Source organism: Rhododendron vialii, chromosome 9a, assembly GCF_030253575.1.
Source record: "Rhododendron vialii isolate Sample 1 chromosome 9a, ASM3025357v1".
NCBI lineage: Eukaryota > Viridiplantae > Streptophyta > Magnoliopsida > Ericales > Ericaceae > Rhododendron > Rhododendron vialii.
The window spans coordinates 25,596,744-25,615,534 of NC_080565.1; the positions used below are offsets into that span (position 1 = coordinate 25,596,744).

At 36.2% G+C, this 18,791-nt stretch overlaps 1 protein-coding gene and 1 pseudogene across 3 annotated transcripts; both read left to right on the forward strand.

Annotated features, from left to right (window-relative positions):
• The first annotated feature begins 3,816 nt into the window (after positions 1-3,816).
• On the forward strand, positions 3,817-4,506 carry LOC131301875 (kirola-like; annotated as a pseudogene).
• A 9,243-nt stretch (positions 4,507-13,749) lies between these two features.
• Positions 13,750-18,167, forward strand: LOC131301873 (uncharacterized). Of its 3 annotated transcripts, none has more exons than XM_058328364.1 (2): positions 13,750-15,526; positions 17,283-18,167. In XM_058328364.1, exons 1-2 carry the CDS (start codon positions 15,097-15,099, stop codon positions 17,285-17,287), a joined length of 435 nt encoding a protein of 144 aa, XP_058184347.1. In that variant the 5' UTR covers positions 13,750-15,096; the 3' UTR covers positions 17,288-18,167. The 3 variants fall into 3 exon arrangements, with proteins under 3 accessions (XP_058184347.1, XP_058184345.1, XP_058184346.1); XM_058328362.1 differs by having other exon boundaries at positions 17,908-18,167; XM_058328363.1 differs by lacking the exon at positions 17,283-18,167 and adding an exon at positions 16,697-16,754.
• Positions 18,168-18,791: the final 624 nt, after the last annotated feature.

Consider the following 18,791-nt stretch of genomic DNA (forward strand, 5'->3'; position numbering starts at 1 on the left):
TCTTTGTGCAACCCAAGGCGGGAGAAAAAGGGCTCTGTGCACAGCATGCTGTGCACGTAGCTTTTCTGTGATCGGATAGCACATTTATCTCGAAAAAATTGCAACACTGGATAAAAATTTATTTTCTAGAGATAAATATGTTTCGAAAACACATCAAACGATATCCAATTAGCAATATTTTGTTATGTGCTTAATGTTCTCTCCAAGATCTAAAATATCAATGATCCTGATCATCAAAACAGACCTGAAAAGAGCCTGAAAATGACCTGAACAAGACCGATCAATGATTACGAACATTTTCTGAGAGTTGAATATCTAGTCTATGTTGAACGGTAATACTAACTCATTATAATTCGCTAAAGGATGCCCATTTATCAAAACTATTTTTATTAGTGCTTGAGTGTAAGAATTTCTAACTCATTACCATGTGTAGGGTAAGGTTCTTATACATAAACATTTTGGTATTAACAGAAAGTGTTTTGACATTATTTCCTTTGGTAGATAGTCGTGAGCTGATTTACAGGAAGCCATGCGAGGTAGACTAGAAGGGTGAGGTCAACCTCTAATCATCTCTATGGGCGTTATTTAGGGGATGCACCTCGTATGCATCATCTCTTGTGAAATGAAATCATTTACTTTGGAATGGGCAAGGCCAGCTCATAAATTTTGGAGGTCGGAAGCGAACCTCTTGAATGAGGCCACCCTATATTTTTCATACAAAAGTGATCTACAAATTTTACCAATTAGGTCAACTGGTTAAGATAATAAAAAACTTACTTGGTAGAGGTGGAGAGTTGGAGATAGTAAAAGAGAGGCCTCAAGGAATTCCTTGTGCAAGTATTTTCCGTTCACAGTCGTTGGTTGTTGTCTTTCCTCCCTTTCGACTCCTCAAGCATGAAGCGTTTCTAGTTCCTGCCGTACTTACTCTTTATGATCAGCTATATCTTCTTTTTCTTTTTTGATTTTTTTTGATTGGCTATATCTTCCTTGCTAGATCCTGCAGACCCTTAAGTTATTTTCTTTTTCTTTTTTTTAATGCATTAGTGTTTCTAATGAATAATTCCACAATTTGGGCTTATTTTGTGGCTCCTAAATTTCAATTGGGCCTATTTTGTTGCTCCTAAATTTCAATTGGGCCTATTTTGTGTAAAGAAGTCTAGTGCAATTTTTTGTGGACCATATATATATATATATAGGAATCCTAAAAATTTAGGGGCCCTCGTTTTTAATTTTTTTCGGAGGTCCGAAGCGCTCGCTTCCCTCGCCTTGGCTATAAGCCGGCTCTGGGAATGGGACCAATAATAAGTGTCGGCAAGAAGCGACACTTTTAACCTCATCCCTTGTGAAATGAGACCATTCATTTTGGAATAGGACCAATTATAAATATCGCTTCTTGCCAACACTTTTAATTGAGTGCAGTGTCCCTTTTCATAGTACAATGGCATAATTGGTCGTATTCCAGAATGAGTCCTGCTAGAGGTACCGACGTCCATCGTAGGGAAATCGAACCGACGACCGCGTTAGGCCATCTCCGGCCACCGGACGGTCGATCCCAGCTGTCCAAATTTTTTATTTTTTTGAAAAAGGGGCCCATCGCAGGAATCAACGGCATCCGATGTATGTAGGGTGCTTGATCTAAAATTTTTTTTGATGACTCGGATCAGCCGTTCGGCGGCCAGAGACGGCCCGGCGCGGCCGTCAGTACAATTTCCCTACAGTGGGCGTCGGTGCGTATAGCTTTTCTGTTCCAGAATAAATGGACACCATTTTGCCCTAGAGACAGAAGAGTACCACAAAATAGAAAATTGAGTAATAAATGTTTTATTTCTGTCATAGAGCCAAGCCAATTAACCCGGGACAACAACTGATACTAAGAAGAAAGACTTTATGGGCAGATTTTTCAGCATGGGCCCTACACTAAAAAATCTACTCAAAATTAATTACTCTAGTCATTACACATTCCAAACGGGAAAGTGAGACTGCAAGACTGCAACTACACGAGGGAGGAGGAAATCTCCGGGCAGATTTTTTTTTTATGAGCAAATTTTTTTTATAAAGCTTTGAAGAAAATTACAAAGATTTGACAGATCACGGGCACCCCGGTAAAATAACACCCGAGAACAAGACCAAAAAGAAGGCAAGGAACCAATTCGAAAACACCACAGAGAGAGAAAAAAAAACCGAACATCCGCAACAACCAGAACAACGTAAAACCAAAAGGAATAAATCGAAACTCAAGAAAGTAAACCGAAAGGACAAAGCCGAAACCAAGAATTTATCGTTACTCTTGTCTAATCTAAATAACGAAAAGAAATTTCTGAACATGGATTTTTCCCTCAGTTTAAAGTAAATCAATCAGTTTCTGGCCTGGCTAGCTAGTGAACCTTGTGGCATAAGGACTTATTTGGGAATTGAAGAGCTTCATAATGAGATACAACAAGATTAATAGAAAACATCTAGTCAAGTGCAGATTTCTTTCAATCAAGAGGTGAACCTCTATGATTTATATTCTAATTTTGATCACCCATGCAACGTTTCAACCTCGTTAGGCTTGAGCAGCAAATGATTGTCATGGGGCATGGGTGACAATTTCGTTGGGATGCTTGTCCTGCTGTTGTGATTCTCTCGCTCTTGCCTTTTAATTCTTTGTAATCTTTGCAATCGATTAATATAATTTCTTTTTCACCGTTCAAAAAAAAAAAAAAGGATATAGCGCACGTTCTGTAATTGATCAAAACTGTAACGATTATACGTCTTGCCTTTCTTTAGGTCTGGGTGGCTTTATGCCGGTGTGCCTTTGATCCTTTTAATCTTTGCACTCCTTTATAAAGATTAATAAATTATTTTTGCTTAGAAAAAAAAAACTGTAACGATTACTACTCTGAATATAACTCGGTGTATAGCTACTTGGGTTCCAAAGTGGTGGGAAATGGTCTTTCTGTTAGGGAGATATTGAGTTAGTCACTTGGTGCTAGCTAGCCTAAGTGGTGAGAGCTCAGGCTTTTCCTTTAGAAGGTATTGAGTTCGAACTTAAATACTTAATTTGATACATGCAAAGTGCTCGCAACTTTCTTATTGTGGAGTTATAATTTTACGCTATATTGGACCGGGTCTGGCGGGGTGATCTCGTTGTTCATGTTCACGTTTTGGTATGTTATTTTTTTATCAGCAAAAAAATTTAAACCTTTGAAAAAGATTACAAAGATTTAACGAATCATGGGCACACCGGCGAAAACTTCACCCGAGAACCAACAGATTTTGGTAAGTTAACACTTAACATGATATGTTGGAATATCAAGTTCAAGCTTTGGTTTATTTTGTATCAGTTAGTACAGATGTGTCTGTGCCTTCATGTTCGCTTGTATTTGCTTTATTCCTTTTGTTTCGGGAGAGTTATTTTGGTTGGTTTTTTGCCACCATTTCTCTTCCAGGGTGCTTGGATGGCATATGATTGTCGAGTGTTGTGGATGCTAACCTAGTTGGGATCGTCGTTAATTTATTGTGGTGCCGTCATACCTATGTGTCTTTTTAGTTGTTGTAATCCTTTCAATAATTTATAAATTATTTTTTTTGCTGATAAAAAAACAATTATTAACATGGAAAAAAAAAAAGATTACGTACGCATTAGTAATTGTTTTCACAAGTTCAGCAGTGATCTTAAATCTCACCAAGTCAGAACTGTCCACCATATAAAGGCAACAAAGGCCTAAGTTTTTACTTCACCTCTTACAGCCTTTCCAATAATTTTCTCTAGTTTATCTAAAATACTTTTGGGATTTCTTGGGTGTTGCTCCAAATCACTAATACTTTAAAGTGATGGATCTAAGTGGGAAGATGGTAAGGCAAGTAGAGATCAAGTCGGATGGAGATATTTTTCATTAGCTCTTTCGATACAAACCACATCACATATCAACTATGTCACCTGCTAACATTCAAAGTGTTGATTTGCACGAAGGTGATTGGGGGACTGTTGGTTCTATCATCTTCTTGAATTATACTCATGGTATGAAAATAACTTCTTTTTTTTCCTGGTATTTCGTTGTTGTTTTTTTTATACTTTCTTTATTGTATTACTCTTTCATACTGTTATTTTTCTTTCTTTGAAAATAGTACTATTTGTGGATACAAATAACGTACTATTGTGCATATTTTTTGAACAATTTTACAAATATATTACCAGAGTACTGAATAATTACCAAAAACTTACATGGCAGATGGGAAGGAGAAGATTGCTAAGAAATTTATTGAAGCAATAGACGAGGAAAAGAAGTTGGTGACGTTCAAGATAGTCGAAGGAGATCTCATGCAGCTTTACAAGACGTTCATAACCACTGTTCAAGTGGACACAAAATTAGGGGGCAACAACTTGGTGACTTGGACCTTCGAGTACGAGAAGCTGAGTGGGGATATTGAAGATCCCAACTCTCTCATGGACTTCTGCATTGTGCTCACCAAAGACATTGAGGCTCACTATCTCAAGTAATACTACCCGTGGGTGTGTGCATGTTTGTGTGCCATACAAATATATATACTAAGTTCATGATTTGGTTCGGGGATTTGTCGGGTTGTTGCTAATATGAGTGTGGTGTGCAATTTTTTTTTCCCCTGTAGTTATGGGCCATGTTAAATTTGTACCGTTGAGTTGCTTATGTTTCTGTAATATTTTCCTGGTGAAGCGTCATTCTCTTATTGTACATGTGAACCCTGAAATGTAATGGATTTTAATGACGAAAGCTATATATCATTTCGTGGTGAATATTATTCTAATTAATATGTGGTGATTGTTTTTTTTTTATATATAAGCAACAAAAGTTTATTAAGAAACTTGACAAGGGGTTCATCGAGTTGGGGGAGAGGGGAAGGGGAATCCAACAAAATGCTAGATGAAAACACCTGTTGGAACACAGCCCAAAACACCTTGTGTCCCTCAAGATGCCCAGATTAAACGATAAAGCTCAAAATTTAAAAGGCTAAAAGTCCAGATTTACAATTTAGCCCAAAACCAAGGTCTGGCCCAAAAGGGCCAAACCAAACCCTAACGCCCCTAAACTCAAACAGCCCCAGATTGCCACCACACCCACCGCCATTTCTGCCGCCGCCACCACAACCACACACCCAGACCACAACCCAACCGCCTACACCGCCGCAACACCCACGAGCTCAGCCACTGGATTCCACAAGAGGCCGCCGAGAATATTATATGTCATGATTGTTATGTGGGAGACATTAAAAATGTAATGTGTTTCAAATAGGAGTATATGATTTCATTATGACTGTTAGGCAAAATACGCTGAAAACGTTATGCCTCTTGTTTAAAAGTAATAATGTCATTTATGGTACTGTATTATTTTGTTACGCCGTAATTATGCCTAACGTTAACGTTATATCTTCTTATGATTAACGTCAATGGACATATGATACAAGGGGGTGGTATTAGAAACTCCCAACAAACAGGGAAGCATATGCCTCCATACATGTGCACGAAATAATGTTCTGGAATTTGGGAGCTTTGTTATTTTATTGGGGTTGGCCTGCTGGGTCAGCACAGTACGGCTGCTCTATTTGACACCTCTAAATTCGCAACTTCACGTGCATTCGGGTCAAGGGCGGATCCACCTTCGAGCACGTGGAGTCACGTGCCCCCATGCTTTTTTTTAAAAAAAATTCTTAATTTTATATGTATATATATTATTTATGCTATATTGAGTAAGATGTTAAAATTTAGTTTAGTGGTAAGAGATAAGCCATGGCAAAGGAATAACGCGACTTCGAGTCCCACTGGGCCACTCACATAAATTTTTTTGGGTTTTTTTTCAAAATCCAACTCTTTCACAACCAAGATTTGTCCCACTCTCCAACGTCTTCAATCATTTGTGCAGTATTCAATATGAATCCGCACATTGTATTTGTGCATTTTTGGTCCTCGAAACTTGTACTTGTAGAGTTAATAATAGAAAAATAGATAATGAACATGTGATAATTTTGTTTTAATGCATATAGTCAAAGTGCGCAAATTTTTCCAAGTAGCTTGTTATTAAAATACATATATACTTTAAAATTATTACATTATCATGAATGCTAATTAAAATTATTTGGGTGTGAATGTGTTAACTGTAACTCATATATTACGACGTTACAAAGAAAATTGGTGCCCTCACTATGTCGAATTCCTGGGTCTACCACTGATCCGAGTTGCATGAGAGAGAGTGTGTTAGAATTTATAGAAAATTAGTCTTAGGTCCATTATGTGAACTTCATAAGCTCACAAGTTCACCTATTAATTTTGTAAGGTCTCAAGTCCATTTTAGGGTACCTTAGAGTAGGGTAGGGTATCCTAGGATTTAGGTACTTTTATAAGATTTTAGGGTACATTTTTTTATTATAGGATAGGGTACCCTAGGGTATGGTAGATTACTCTAGCGTAGAGTACCCTAGGGTTTTGGCACTTTTATAGGGTTTAGAGGGTGTACTTTCCTATTATATGGTTTTAGTGGTTTAAGCACTTTCATAAGGTTTAGGGTTTTATTGTAACGCCCCGACTTTCCGGAAGCAATATAAAATAAAATCTTAAGAAAATTTGCTAAATAAATATAATTTTTCAAAATAAAGCTTAGCTATTACAGTCACAAGATAAATTTACTGATTCAAAATACATTAACTTCAGAGTTGACTCTAGGCTTGATACAAATCTGACGCATACTCGATCTTCGTTCCTGATATTCTTTCCGTGTTGAACTGCATCATCTTTGAATCATCTCCATTGAATCTTGTGCCTACTGGCAAATTGATCGCCGAAGCAAACGATTTGCCAGGATACAGACGTATCCGTGAGTGATAAATCACCCAGTAGAATAATCCAACCCAACCACCCCTCTTTCTTTACAATTAGCAGGTAAACAAGATAATATTGAATCGAAGAAGCCAAACAAATATTCTCCACATAAGCCAGTTCATTACTATCCATAACCTAATGTGAAATCTAAGATCTCTCCGCGAGATCTTTCCTCCCCAACCGCTAGCTATGCCCTGTCCCATGAGCTCACTTTCTTTTGTTGTCGCGGATTGCACTTCAGTTATGTACTTACCGTGTATCCCTCTCATTACAACAAAAGAAAGCTTATCATGCCCGAATCATAACTAGGGTTCGCTTATCTTATATACCACTTCACAATCATCACTAGGCTTACTTTGCCAATCATCATTCATTAATCAACACTGGGCTTACTTTGCCAGTTTCAAACCATCACATCCAACTCATCACATCTCAAAATTCCGCCTGCAGGCAATCTAAAAATAAAACTTTTCAATTTATCCATTATCTAGCATCGTCTAGATGAGTTCTATTTCGCAACACCACCCCATGTCTCTAGGGTCCAATCTAGCATTCAAATCAAGTATTGAAACAGTATACAATTAATCAGAATAGTAATTAAAACAATAACAAGCAATGTAATCACATAACTTTTTATGAATAGACCGTTGCCCTTAGTCTTGTATGGCCAAGATGTTATTAATAAAATAAGAAACTTTTGTCTAATAAAAATTTTATAAAAAGAAAAAACAAAATCTAGTCTCCTATTAGTTTATTTTATGAAATTAGATTAACATATAAGTAACTCCACGTTGTAATATATATATATATATATATATATATATATATATATATATATATATATATATATATATATATGAATAAAGGCATTTTAGAGAATTACATGAATAAAAGTAAAACCATTAAAAAATGTCTGTATGATCGGTAAAAGTAAAATAATACTTCACATTATAATGACATTAATTTTTTATATACCAATATAACATTTAAGTTGTAAAATTAAAACGCATTGTTGACTAGAACATAGATTTTACTATTTTAGTAAACCTAGGGGCTTAATCATCATTATTTAAACATAACTTGTGTTTTCTAATTTGGACCGAAACACTATACTAAAATAGTCAAGGGGGAAAACTGTAATTATATCTTAAAATTTCAAATTTCCAACGTCCAGGAACAGAGACTTAACGGAAAACTGGGTTTCGGTCGTGGCGATCGTCCCCGATTGATTTCTTCCCCTCGAAACACTTCGATTCAATACATTAACACATAATATACTTAGGGAGATGTAGAGGAGAGATATGTCTACCTTGGGTCCGGTCGAAAAGCGAGAAACGGGTTCCAAAAACTCAAGGCGGTGTCCGGTGGTAGTCCGTCGGTGGCGGGTACAGGCTGAAAGAGGTGATACGGGAAGGTGGTGGCTATGGAAAAATGGAGATTTCAGTGGCGAGGTGGTGGCCTACGGTGGCGGGTCAGTGTAAGGAGGGCTACGGTTGGTGGTGGTGTTCTCGGCAGGTGGTGACGATGGCAACCGAGGGAGATAGTGCGGGGTGCGGCGGTTATGGTGGTGTGGGGAGGTGGCTACCGAGGAGGGTCGAGACGGAGGAGGTGAGGCGATCTCGGTGTCGAGGTAGTGGTGCACAGGTATGGTGACGGTAGGAGGTGGTATTTATAAGGTGGGGGGAGGAGTGGGGTGCAAGGATAAGTATGGAGGTGGTGGAATACGGGAGGAGAGAGATATATAGTTTAGGGAGAGTTTGAAGGGGAGTGGAAGATTGGTTTGATAGAATTTTGGTTAGAGAGGAAATATAGACTAAGTAGGAGACGGAGAGACGGAAGGAGTTTGAGGTGAGGGAGGAGAAGGAGTGTGCATGTACGCATATGTGTGCAGGAAAAATTTAAAAAGAATGCATGTATATATTGCATGCATAATTGTATTTAAAAAAAAGAATTGCATTAAGAAAAATAATTCTAAATAATATTATATTTAGAAAAAAAATTGGGTCAAAAATCCGGGTTGTTACATTTATGCACTTTCATAGGGTATTCTAGGGTTCAGGTTGTGTGAACTTATGGCTTTACAAAACTATTATGTGGACTTGTGGATTTATGAAATATCTATAGTGGACCTATCACTAAATCTCTCTATTTTATCTCACTTCACTCATCGAAACCAACTAAACTTAGCTAATATAACCTAGACGTTGCGGATCACAAAAAAAAAAAAAAAACCTAGACGTTACTCTACTTACTTACTGACAATTAATTTTAAGTTGTAATTCTCCAACAAATCTAAACATAAGGTTAGATCTCATATTCAACACTTTTTTACTGCAAAATAGAAAGGGATAGATTTACAAACATGAAATATATAAATCTGTTAAGTATGGATATATATCAGACAGGCAAATAAAGAAAAATACGAATTCAAGCATTCAAATGGGTTAAAAGAAAGCCAAAACAATTAAGTATTCATTATTATTTTATTATTATTATATATAAAAACGAGGTACTATATACCAACAGCCCATATTTATTTATACCCATACCTATCTAGAATTCCTCCGAAAGAAAGAAACAGGGCGGCAGACAGAGGTTTTTTTATTACAACGTGATTGATAATAGCAGCACAGAAAAAAGAAAATTATCGCAAAAGACGTGAACGATCGAGTTGTGGGCCTATCATATCATATCAAACAAAGAACACCCATATCTGGTTGCATCTTGCAGAAATTGATTTCCCATTAGGGCTCCGTTTGTTTCGATGGAATGTATAATATAGAAAAAATATTTTTTATGTAAAATATTTTTTCAGAAAATAAATTTTAAACTTTTATTTCTCGGTATTTGATTGGCATTTTCAAAAATCAACAAAATAGTGTAAAAAAAGGGGGACTTAAATAGTAAAGAGCTCTGAGAATATTAGAATTGAGACTAACGATCGAGGAAACTGAGTAGTGAGAATTACAATAGAAGACAGCGGGTTCATTTCGGAAAATAACTTACGGAAGATTTAAGAGTAAGTCATTTTCATCCAATTGATGGAAAATGTTTTACATGTAAAATATTTTCCTAATTTTTTATACAACCAAATAATTTGTTCGGCTAACGGTCTTGAAAACTTGTTTTCAGGACTAGTTTGGAGAAGAGATATGGCCTTGTTTGTTTGCTAGTTATGGGTATTTTAGTTTTGGGAGTGGGTGAATAGAAAAATAAGGTAATGATTAGAGAAATGAGTAATGAGTAATGAGTAATGAGTAATAAGTAGACAGAGACAGAGAAAAATTAAAGTAATAATTAAAGAAAGGAGTATTTAATTATCCATCCTCAAAATTCATCCCACGTAAGCATCCATCCTGTGCTTTTTGAACAGTTATGATTTCATCCTCATTTTTTCATAATACCAATAGTGTCCTCGGATATTATATATACACACACACACACGGGGCGGTTCCGGAGACACCTAAAAAAACACATCATAGTTTCGATCAAATTTTGATGATCCGAGCCGCTCAATGTGATCAGAACGTGATTTTAAGGGTACCCGCAAAAAATCAGCAAAAAAAATGACCGGGAAGAGCTGATCCGAACAGTTTCGAACAGTTTTTTATTGAACGGTTCAAATAAAAACTGCTCAAATCAAGCCTTTTCCGGTCATTTTTTTTGCTATTTTTTCGCGGGCGCCCTTAAAATCACATTCTGCACACATTGAATGGTTCGGATCATAAAATTTTGATCAGGAACTATGAGATTGAGATTTGGTGTGTTTTTTTAGGTATTTTTTTGGGTGTCCCTTGAACCGTCCCGATATATATATATATATATATATATATATATATATATATATATATATATATATATATATCACAGAAAAATGGGATGAAAAGATAACTCCGGCAATCCCGGCGCATAATTCAATCCAATCCCGTAAATCTCTCCCAAAATCTGGACCACCACCTCCCCAAAACTGTACAAAACCATTTCATCCTCAACCATTTCAATCAAAATGGGATGGTCAAACCCCCACCAATCGAGACCACTACTGCTGCAAAACTCATCCGGCCAACCGTCGTCACCGATCAAGCAAATCGTCGCCAACCAATAGGATGACCGCAACCGCAAAGGCGACGGAACCGACAGCGCTCGCCGTTCGATAGATACTTGCCGCTCTTCCTCCATCGCCGCCACCCGGAGTGACTAGTGTTGACGAATTCATCACCATTTTTTTTCCACTTTGTTTGCCGGAAAAGTAAAAGGAAGCTATTTGTGGGTTTTTAGACGGGGCTCCTTTCAAATCTTACATATATGATATTGAACTAATGCCCCGGCCCAGTTTGTTAATTAAGTAGTAGTATAATCCCTGATCCTTTTTATATGGTCTTGGTTTGAAATATTCAAATATACTTCATATGGCCTCTTCCTCTTCTTCTTCTTCTTTTTTTCCTGCTAAACATGATTAGAGTCCTATTTTTCAGATTGAAAAAACATTTTATAATCATATTTTTTCATGCTATTTTTTTTGGAATGTTATGGGTTTTCAAGTTCCGCCGAGAAATCATGATTTTGGTTTATTGTTTTTCATGATAAATTAACCATGAAAAACATGGTCAGTATTGTGTATGTTCCGAAATATTTCTTCAGATCATTTTGCAAAAAATAAAAATATGGTCAATCCACTATGTTTCAAAAAGGGCTATTTTTCCGGAATGTTATGGGTTTTCAAGTTCCGCCGAGAAATTACGATTTTGGTTTATTGTTTTCATGACAAATTAACCATGAAAAAACATGGTAGTACGAATATTGTCTATGGTCTGAAATATTTTTAATGATAATTTTGCAAAAAATAAAAATATGGTCAATCCACCATGTTCCAAAAAGTTTCATGATAATACGTGGTATAAATGAAAAAATAAATATGGTTTTCGAATGTAAATCGGTGAAATTTGGTTATTACGAATCTTTTAAGTTTGGAAATCATCTTTCATAATTATCTCTCGTAATTATTGAGATTGAATCCCACTAAATTAGGAAATGGTTGAATCCTACTAAATTAAAAAATGGTTGAATCCCACTAATTTAGGATGTCAATTTAATAAAACATATATGAATATATTATTAAAATGGTAAAATAGGTAATTCACCATTTGAAAGGATAAAAACATAACTGTTCAAAATGACTGGGATGAATTCTTCCGTGTGATAAGGTATGAGGATGAATATTCAAGTCTCCCTTAAAGAAATAGGATAATGATTGGAGGGAGAAATAAGATAATGATTAGAAAACAAAGTTAAAACTACAAAAGGAACAAATGTAAAATTACACGAACATCCTCTCATCTATATCTGTTTTCCATAGACACACCTAAGGTTTAAAATCTTCCACACTGATCCATCTATAAACGTTACCCAAATGGATCCCTTATGTTATATGTCCGTTAGACAATATTAGATGTTTAGGGCAATTTGGGACGAAGGGAGTAGTACATTTCACCTATTTATATTTCTTTCAAATACTATATAAATACTCTCTATTTTTTCTACTCTATATTATTATTGGAAAATGATAATACCAAAACTATTTTTGTCAGGACCAAAATTCTAGTGTACAAAAGACTTGTACCATATTAGGGGTGAAAATTTCGGATACGACTCGTTAACATGACACGAACACGACACGAAATTTGAGGGTTTGGGTCAATTATTTTTTGACACAAACACGAATATGAAACGACCCACGAACACGATAATTAAATGGGTCAAACACGGATTTGACTCGCGCAACTCGATAAGGACACGGATAGCCGTTTAATTTTGGGAAATTTTTAGGCCAGCCCCAAAAAGTAGGTTTGGACTTAATTTAGTCCTGACAAAAATATTCCTTCTTTATTTCAGTCATTTTTCTTGGCTTTTCATGCATTTTTACTATTTTGCCCATTCTTCTTAACTTTTTGTGTATATGTCTATTTTTAGTAAAATTTATATTTTTATAATCAACTCCTGACACATATTATTTAGGACAAAAATACCCTTGACTGTGTGAACAGGCTATGAGAACTGTCAATCCTCATAGCCAGTTAACATAATATTTCGGACAAAAATTGTAATACCCCTAATCTTTAATTATGTTTTAAGTTAATTATGTGATGTGTTTTAGGTTTAATATGTGAGTTATTGGGTTTAATTTGCTAGCTAAAAGAAATTGGAGCATAAGTTGGCATATGACACACACTTAATAATTTTTCTAAGCCTAGCAAAACAAAACTACGGTCTTCCCTTATTCTTATCAAAAAATGTAGAGAGAGAGAGAGACCGATTAACAGAGAAAAGAAGGAGAAGAAGAGGGGAAAAATTAGGGAAAACCTTATTTGCCTTGAATTGAAGATTTAACTTGGTAATTCTTACATCTCCTACTTGAATTCATGTTTTGTATGTTGAATTCCATGCTTTAGTAGTTGTATTTCATGTTTAGTTGATGAATTTTGTTGGATTTGAGTAGTAGAATTTCGTGTATGTAGCATGTGTACATAGCAGTTTTCTGACAGCAAACTGGGTCTCAGTTTTTACGTAATGTCTCATTCGTAAACTTTGAATTAGGTATTGGTTCCTTCACAAGTTAGAAAGTAGACTTAAAGCTTGTTCTTTTGCCGCTGGAATGGCCCAAAACCATTGAGAATTCAATTTATAGTGATTTTCCGAAATCTGGGTTGAAAACAGGAAATCTGTTTCCTGACAGATTCGCGAACCAACTGTATTTACTCATTTTTCCATTCTTTAGGTTCGAATCTGACTTGGGTTCTTTCACAACTCTTGTAGTACATCCTGTTACGCAACTTTAGGCACTAGAATCACTATAAAAAGTTAAAAGCACAATTTATAGTGATGTTTCAAAATTGGGCTGTCCTGTGAAGCTTCTTGCAGAAAAATAATTTTGGTTTGCTTTCTTGAGATGAATCTAGTTGGAGGGTTGATCTCTAATGTTTTCCTAGGAATACAAATGTGAGCTAGCTATCTTTGTGTCTTGATCTTACTCTTTTTGAGTTTTAGTTGAATTAGTTATGATTTATTTGGATTGAATTGAACTTAAACACTTTTAGGGCATTGAATTGAGCATAAATAGAATCATTGAGTATTGTCTAAACATGTTTCCATTTGATTGAATGTTCTAGGAGTTCGAGTCGTCACGTGGATAGAGGTGAGTGATTTAATACCTAAACACATGGTTTTGAAGTTGTTTTCCTTATCGAGCTTATTTGAACATGTTTTATAAATTATGCACTCCATGGATACCAATGAAAGGTGGACCTATTTGTGAAATATTTGCGAATCTATTTAATGGCAATCCCAACATCCGGTCTTGCTAGGGGGCGGCTTAATGGCTAGCAAGGGTGTTTGAGGTTGGTGTGTGTTTTGGGATAATGCGTAGACGTCTGGCTTATCCACCACCGGGGACGCCCGGTAGTATTTGAATTTTGAATAGCGGAATGTGCATTATATTTGGCTTATGGATTTGAGTTCTTAGTTTGAAATTTTATCAAATTATTTTGCATTATCCATGGAAGGCATGTGAGTTAAGTATTAATCATTCACACGAGCTTTGGCTTATGGATTTTCTTTTCCACCTTTCAGGAATCGACGCGTAGGGTGGGGTGGTGTGGTGTTTACTTTTGGGATGTGTATATTTTTGGAAACTTGTAAAAGGAAGTTATGCTTGTAGACACTTAGATCTGTATATGGTTTGTTTAGCTTTTGAGTTTGCAAGTAAGCGCAGCTCTGAGAGGTTTACCTTTTGGTTTGTAAAACCTATGTAAGATTTTGGTTTGTTATTAATAAAAGTTGACTTTTGCTTCCGCTGTTATGTTTTAGCCTCTTTTGATTATCACTTGTTTAGGTGATATTTGATTTGTGATTTGGCCTTAGTAAGAAATCACTGGCATTTGTCATGATTAAGACCTCAAGGGGCGGGTCAGGGTCGTGACAAAGTTTTTGGTATCAGAGCAATACGTAGGGACAATGAGATGCACGACTAGCAATGGCTCACTCACGTACCCTCAGAGCTATAGGACAATTGAAATCTATGTGCTAAGTAAGTTATATCAAATGTCTTGCTATGTGATTTCTGACGTGTTGATACATGATTAGACATGCATAATCTACATGATTGTTATATTATTTGTACAATGTGAATTTCCCTTATTTTGAATTAGCAAATGGAGAATAATGATGTGCCAGAGAGAGTACAGCCTTCATAGTCTTTGGTGGATAGAATGGAAAGGATCGAACGGGTACTTAAGGGGTTACTTCACACAGTGAATCAACAGGCTCAGAATAATCCATTTAAGAGGCAGAACGTGAGAACATCTAGATGGATTCAGGGTGAAAGTAGTAGTAATATTAGCGGGTTCCGGCCATGTCCAAAATGTAGAACGATGCATAGGGCTCAGTGTTATAAGGATACAAGAGCATGCTTCAAATGTGGTAAAATGTGGCACTTAATGAGGGATTGTCCAAAGGTGTCAAGGGCAGGATTTGTGAAAAGGTCAACAACTACAATTAGTTCAAGATCTACATCAAAACCAACGGTTACTACCAATTCGAGGCAGAGTTCGGGGACAAAATTGGATCCGGGAAAAAGGCAGGACAGTGTTCTTGCTTTGGTGCAAGAGGAACCTCAAAATGTGAACTTGGGGGTGTCAGGTACCATTTAGATTTGTGGTAGCTTAGCTTAAATAATTATTGATTCGAGATCTGCGTAGTGGTTTGTTTTTGCACTGCTTACTGATGAACTGACTGTCTCACTTGACTATTTGAACCTGAAATGCATATGTTACAGCCTACAAGTAGTAGTATTATGTGCTCTACTGTTTACAACACATATAATATACTAGTTGAAACTTGGAAATGTACATTTGCTAGCTAATTTAATCTTTTCAAATATGGGTTATTTTGGTGCCCGTACTGGGGTTGGATTGGTTACTCTCCTATTATGCTATAATTGATTGCTTCCTTAAAGAGATAGTAATTTGCTGTCAAGATCAACACTTAGTTTGGAGTAATCATGACGTCACTTTGGGCAATCTTATATTTTATTTTTGAGGCAAGGAAAATTATCGAGGAAAGGATGTTTGGGTTATTTGGCATATGTCATTTAAGTAAGGATTTGGGGTGCACAGTCAACCGACTATTGAGGATTTGAGACTTTCTGATATGTTATTAGATGAGTTACCAGTTTGCTATATCACAAGGAAAATGGAGTTCAATATTAAATTACTATCGGGATTCATTTCGCGGAGGATTTTTCAATTTAGTGTTTTCCTTGGGGGAACATCAAAGTCATTTATTGGAAAAGAAGAATGGTACAATGTGATTTGATGATGATATCTCTATGATTGTCTTTGTATCAGCTGTATGTTGATCTCTCTGCTACAATTTCTATCAATGATACATTGGTCCACTTACGAGGCAATGGAAAATATAGGGAATGTTTTATATACCGACTGTACACATATTGAGAGGGGAAAAGTCATGGGGAAATTGGGCATGTTTGAATTTTAATTAGGCTGGAAAATATTTTTGGGCTACGTCATTGGGGAAATGGTATTTGGTAGATCTTAATAGAGTTGGGGCTATTGTTAACTAGGAATGGGTTAATCATTGTTACTGGAGCTTAAAGTTTCCTGAATTTAGCTGGATAATATTATCACTTGGATGGAGTTTTCTTCTAACATGTCTAGGTATTATCGTTGCTCTGAGCAGGATTCGCTTTTGTTATAATTGAATGTTATTGTTGTCACTTGAAGAGTTTTCTTCCAATTATTACTACGTTGTCAACTAAATTGACTAAGAGGGCGAATTTCAATTGAATAGATTATTGTGAAAAGAATTTATGAGATTCGAGGAATAGATTAATAATGACGTCTGCATTGACTATTTCTTCTGAAAAATGGAGGGTACATGATCTATAGTGATGTATCTTGTCAGAGGTTAGATTGAGAGCTGATGTATCGTGGGAAGATGACTAAAAACTTGCGAATGTACTCATCTAATACATAATTTTAGAGTGGACAATTATTGTGCTGTGTTGAAGTAATGGAAGCATTGTCAATGGGGTGAGACTTGGAGGATCTTACGGGTTATCAAAGTTTGAATATTTGTAACGCGGAAAGGATAGACTTTGGGACAGCAAAGATGAATGGACTTAATCGGAGGTTATGAATGTGCTACTTTTATACCAGAAATGCTATTTATCGGTGAAATTGTGGTAAGTTCAAAATTCCGATTTATGACTGATAGAATTAAAATAGAAGAAGGTATTCGATCAGACCTTGCTATCAAAAGAAGATGATACTCTGATATTTTGTATTCGGTTAAGTTATATGTATCCAATAACACTACTCTCACATCATTTAATATATGTTAAGCAACGGGCAGTACGAAGCTGTATCACTGGCAGGCTGAATGAAACAAAGTATAAGGGAAATATATCATTATGGACATATCAATCTTACTTTGCTTGGGATGATCTTATTCAAGTGATCGATGATGGTTTACTAAATCTATTTATTCTTTACTTATTGAGATGGAGCTCTGAGATTTATTTTCTTAAAATTCTGTTCTAGCTATGGGGTATTGTGGGAATTTCTCTAGAATTCAGAACTATTCTTTCCCCGCAATCCAATAAGCAGTCGAAGTATACTACACAGGTTCTGAAAGTTGTCAGCCTATCGTTGTGGTAGCTGAATTTGTTTTGTAATGCCTGACGTGCCAATGAGTTAAGGCTGAACATAAAAATCCAGCAGGGTCGCTTCAACCGTTGTCTATACCAGAATGGGAATGAGATCATATCACAATGGACATTGTTATGGGATTGCCACGCACAAAGGAAGGTAATGACACAATATGGGTGATTATTGATCGATTTTGACTAAGTCTGCATATCTTTTGGCCGTGAATGTTTTTTTTTTTTTAACTGTAGATCAATTGGTTGTATTGTACATTAGAGAGATTATACGGTTTTATGGCACAGCGGTATCTATCGTGTCGGATCGGGATTTGAAATTTACTTCTTGTTTCTGGAGGAGTTTGTAAAAGGCTATGGGCACATAGTGGAGATTCAAGACAAAATTTTGTCTACAAACTGATGGTTAGTCTAAAAGAGTGACTCTGGTTTTGGAAGATATGCTTCAAATTTGTGATTTGAATTTTCAAGAAAATTGGGAGAAAACTTATCATTGCTGGAATTTGCATGCAACATTAGCTATCAGGCAAGCATAGGAATGGCATTGTACAAGACAATATATGGAAGGAAATGTCGATCACCGATATGTTGGAATGATATGTTGGAATGAAATGGGAGAGAAAATTTGAAGGGCCGGCACTAATCAATGAAACTACTAAGAGGATTTGGATAATCCAAGAAAGGTCGGAAGCAACGCCAAAAAAAAAAAGGGTTACCTGGATACGAAGAGGAGGCCGTTGGAATTTGAAGCCGGAGACTTTGTGTTTTTGGAAGTATTGCCAATAAAAGGAGTGAAATGGTTTGGAAAGGCGGGAAACTATAACTGAAAAATGTTGGGCTATTTGAAGTTCTAGAGAAGATTGGGGAGACAACTTACCAGTTGGCCTTACCGCCGGAATTCTCATATGTTCACAACGTGTTTCACATGTCAATGTAACGACTCATATAGAACTTCGGAAGGATTTGAGCTACGAGGTAAAACCTGATCGAATTTTTGGTTGGAAGGACAAGGTTCTTAGAGGCAAGGTTATATTGTCCAATCAATGTGGGGGAGTGGCATCATAGGAAACGGAGGAGGAAATGCTAAAGAAGTATCCATATCTTTTTCCAATATAAGGTTAAGTTTGAGGACAAACTTTTTTTAAGTGGGGGTGGGTGTAATACCCCTAATCTTTAATTATGTTTTAAGTTAATTATGTGATGTGTTTTAGGTTTAATATGTGA

What these genes read in the sequence shown, in the direction of transcription:
- LOC131301873 (XM_058328362.1), top strand. Translation starts at nt 15,097, where the DNA reads ATGGAAAGGATCGAACGGGTACTTAAGGGGTTACTTCACACAGTGAAT. An exon ending in TGTGAACTTGGGGGTGTCAG is followed by an intron (nt 15,527 to 17,907) that starts GTACCATTTAGA and finishes TTGTTTCTGGAG; the next exon opens with GAGTTTGTAAAAGGCTATGG.